General features: G+C 40.1%; 1 protein-coding gene across 1 annotated transcript in view; it reads left to right on the top strand.

Annotated features, from left to right (window-relative positions):
* HECTD4 (HECT domain E3 ubiquitin protein ligase 4) overlaps positions 1–4407 on the top strand; it is a 143560-nt gene that overhangs the window by 32428 nt on the left and 106725 nt on the right. The window contains exons 9-11 of the mRNA XM_019641571.1: positions 1958–2132; positions 2866–2918; positions 3867–3897. Of these exons, the coding sequence (XP_019497116.1) occupies positions 1958–2132; positions 2866–2918; positions 3867–3897 (259 nt within the window). The remainder of the gene's footprint in view (positions 1–1957; positions 2133–2865; positions 2919–3866; positions 3898–4407) is intronic.

The raw sequence follows: 4407 nt of genomic DNA, 5'->3' as shown, positions 1-4407 counted from the left end.
GCTCACGCTGGCTGCCGACTACACACGGTAGCCCATGGCAACCCACTGCAGCAGGAGACTGCAGCCTACACCCTCGCTGGCCACCCATGGCAGCCCAGGCCCAGGTCAAGCTGCCCTTCACCATCTTAGCTGTGGAGAGCAGTGTCACTGGCCCTCATATGTGGGATCTGAACTGGGGCCCTCTGGCATCCCAAGCCAGTTCTTAACCGATGCGCCACTCGGTCAGCCGTTTGGCTATTTTAAATAATGCTGCTATGAACATTCACGTGCAGGTTTTGTGTGGACATGTTTTCATTGCTCTTGGATATATACCTTGGAGTAGAATTCTGGGTCATATTGTACCCTACGTTTACCCTGTGGAGGGACTGCCACACTGTTTTCCAAAGTGGCTGCATCATTTTCCACTCTCATCAGCAGTTCTATAATGGTTCTAATTTTTCTACATCATCGGCACTTGTTAGTTTCCTTTTTTTTTAATTATAGCCATCCTAGTGGGTGTGAATCGGTATCTCATTGTGGTTTTGATTTGCATTTCCCTAATGACTAATGATGTTGGACATCTTTTCTTGTACTTATTGGCTATTTGTGTATCTTCTTTGGAGAAATGTCTATTCAAATCCTTTGTCCATGTTTAAATTGGGATATTTGTCTTTTTATTGACCACTAGTCTCACTAAACTCTTTTTTTGTCGTCTTGGCATGGCTTTTTCACTCAATTGAAATTGGCCCCAGTTGATTAAAGCAGGGCTTCATGGTGCTATTTTCTTTTCATGAGGATATAGCTTACACAGTGATTCTATTTTAGACCAATGAATCAATACATGCTTAAATTCCTTCTGTGTCTCGTCCCCCATCCGTCACCATGGGGGCTGCTCAGTAAGTGGATGAAGTAGCGCTTGCCTCAAAGGGCTCAGAGTCTAGTTGGGAGAAATGATGTAGGTGTGAGAAACAAGTAGAAAATGATGTGCGATGCTGTGTCACTGCCTGCTCTGGGGAGCAGATGTAAGTGCTGCTGACTCAGAAAGAAAGGGTCACTGTGGAGTGGGGTAGGAGGGAGAGACTTCATGAGGTTTTGAGTTGAAGTCATGAAAAATGGGTATTATTCAGATAAGTGGCCGAGTGTGGGGAAAGGCCTATGCATGGTACACACAGTGAGAAAGAGATTTGGGCAAGATCATTTGGTTGGTGTGCAGGAAGGAACAAGTAGAAAATGGAAAAGACACAAAGAGTACAGTTTCGATTATAGCTCAAGTCAGGTGTGAGGAGGATCTGGACAGCAGGGCGATGGGAACAAGAAAAACAAAGACGCTCGAGTGACACAGCGCTCGCATTTTGTGTTTGAATGTGGGTGAGAAAATAGTGACAATAGCACCTAGCACGTGTGTGCTGGTGTAGATCCTGGACATATTTTAACTCAATCTTCACAACAACAGTGAAAGGTAGGTGCTTCTATTATCTCCACTTTACACATGAGGAAACTGAGAGGTTCAGGAGATTTCCCAGGATCACACAGGAGAGGGGGAGCCAGAATTCAACCCCAGACACCTAAAGCCCGTGCTTGTCATCACTACACTATCCCGTGTTAAGGAAAAAGGCCAAAGTGTCTCCGAGTTTTAGAGCTGCAGCCTAAAGGACAGCAGCTGAGTGTGTTTGAGTGTCCCCTGACCTGTACTGAACACCAACTACATGTAAAATATTTCCTGTAAATGTTGTTACCTTGTGATGTTAACATCTAGATTCTCTTGGCAATTACCCTTTTGATACTCTGTTGAAAAAAACCTTTATGCAGAAGTTTCCATTTAAAAAAACACTTTCAAAACTATGGGTCACTGTTTAGGAAGATACTTTGTGACCATTTTCTTTTTGTGGTCTCCTGTGTGTATTGTCACCACCAACAGATAACAACAAAAAAAGGTGTGGTTTTTCTGACGTCTTGTGACGAGCCTAAAGTGTAAACTTTGAAAAGTTACTGCCCATCACTTTCAGGCTCCTTAAACAACTCAGTGTTCGTTTCCACAGTCCTGGCCTCCAGCCTGGTCTATAACATTTCGGATGGCCAGTTCACGAGCCGTGCCGACCTCATCGACGCTGCTGGGAGCTCGCTGGGGCGTGGTGCTCTTGTCCCAGGATTGGGTAAGCAGTGAGTTCCCATGTGTCCTTGGAAAATGCTGTTTTAGCAATTTGTCTCAAAAAAAATCTTGCCAATTTCCTGTGGTATTCCAGTGTCCTTGAAAGAAATACTTTATACTACTATTTAATTTTGAGGATTAGTATAGGAAATTGCCGTATGTGAAATTCCTCTGCCTAAATTGCTATTGATGATACTGTACATTAGGTTGTGTGATGATTCCGGTAACAAACTCTTCTTAAAGGTAATGCCATGAAAATGTTTGTTTTCCATGAGGAATGGGTTTATAATACTTCTTATTGTTAGAAAATGAGCATTATCTAATATATGTTCTCTTTGCCTTGGCTCCTAGGAAGCTCATATCTAAGGTTCAGGCACAGTTACTAAGACTTATTATGTGTTATGTTAATTAGTCACATTTACCTGGATTTTAATGTAATTCACTTAAATCCCTTTTGGAATGAAAAAGGTCACATATAATCAGTTACTAAGAACTGGCCCTGTTCCGTGAGACTTATTCCATTCCCACATAGGGGTTAAGCCGAGTAGAAATCAAATTTGAATCCTGCCTTTTTGCTGAGCCCCAGTCTACTGCTTTGCCAAGTAAATAGATGGGAGTAGGCTATGGATTGTCAGCCTCCGGGAGACTCCTTGCCCTTCCGTTCTTCAGTGCTTAAGAGAGATATACTCATGGGCAGATGATGACATGACGCTGAATAGAGAATGCTCGTTTTGCAGGTGCCTGTTACGATACAGTGAACAACATGCTGTGGACCTGCTCGAANTCATCAGTCCTCACTAGACTAATATAGAAAATCCTGAAATTCTCTCTGCGGTTTCAGATCTGCCAGTGAGTAAGGGAGAGTAAAGTACATTTTATACCTCTTGATTAGAGACATTCATTATTTTCTTAATGATCATTTATGTTACTGACCCTAAAAAGAAAGAAAATATATAATGGGTTATAAATCATGTAGGTATAAAATTATTTTGTGATAGATATAGTGAAAGCTTTTATTAGTTCCAGGTTGAAATTTCTGGTTGATTTCATGTTCAAAGCTGTAATAAATGTAATACCACAAACCTGATAAGAACTTGTTCTATAAAAAATGAAAAGATCTCCATTGGAGTACAGCTTCCTGGGGGAAACCCAAACAGTAGGACTCTTATTTTGAGATTTAGCCCATATGAGCGTTCATCCTTTAGAAAGAATTTAGAGAGACATTAGGCACATTGACTCTAGGTCACACCTTTGAAACATGTTCAGATCCTGTAACAGGAGGCTTGGGGCAGGGCCTGGAGCCAGAAGAACTTTATTTTTTTTCTTGGATTATTACTTGCTCTATTTTCCAAGTCAGGGTATATATATCCTTGTTTGAATTTGGGACTCCCTCATTATACTCTAATCTGTTTTGGTAATCAAATTAATCTGTGTCAAATATTTCTCCTCACCATTTTCATTCCTTTTATCAGCAAATACTAGCTGTGGGCTACCTCTAAAAATGCTTAGGAAGACTCCCATATATACCTGTGGCACGTACTTGGTGATGCTGGTCCCGCCGCCAGGGGGGTCAGGCAGCTCTGCCACCCGCTCTCTCTTTGGTGGAACAAGTGGTTTGTCGTCTTTAAAAAGTAAGTGAATTTTACTGGTGGCACTTTTCCCGATTTGTCTCCAACTTTGAAATTGAAGGCTTTTCTGTTAATGATTTTAAACTTGATTAAACTGTTGTTTGCAATAGGCCTCTGATAACAACAACAAGAAACTTATCAGTATAGTTATAGGCTAGGAGGAATTAAACATATAATTTTTGTAGTTAATATAATAATAGTACACTTCTGAAAACTATCATCCTGTAAAATTACTAGAAATAATAATGAGTTCAGGAAAATTTTAGGAAATAAAATCTATTGCCACATTATTTACTGATGACACAGCAAGAACTCTACCAACTGTGATAGGATTCCCAAAGTATTAAAATAAATATGTGAAATACCTCCATTTTAGGACACATATATGAAATGTTAAACAAAAAATATATAGTACAAAATAATATATGCAGAAATTCATTAATGTTAAGTGTACATAGAGTTTTATAAAAGACTGAGGCATACTAGAATAATTACAGCAGCGTGATTCTGGCTTCAGAGTAGGCAAATGAGATAAAATATAGAATCAAAAATGTTTCTTTTACATTGCCATTTTCTAGTTTTCTTCCCTTAGAGACATCATTTAACCCCTCTGAACCTCAGTTTTCCCACTTGTAAAAATAAAAGGATAAC

Source organism: Hipposideros armiger, unplaced genomic scaffold, assembly GCF_001890085.2.
Source record: "Hipposideros armiger isolate ML-2016 unplaced genomic scaffold, ASM189008v1 scaffold_62, whole genome shotgun sequence".
NCBI classification, from domain to species: Eukaryota; Metazoa; Chordata; class Mammalia; order Chiroptera; family Hipposideridae; genus Hipposideros; species Hipposideros armiger.
Note: the sequence above shows the minus strand (reverse complement) of the source record. Positions and strands in the feature narration are given on the sequence as shown.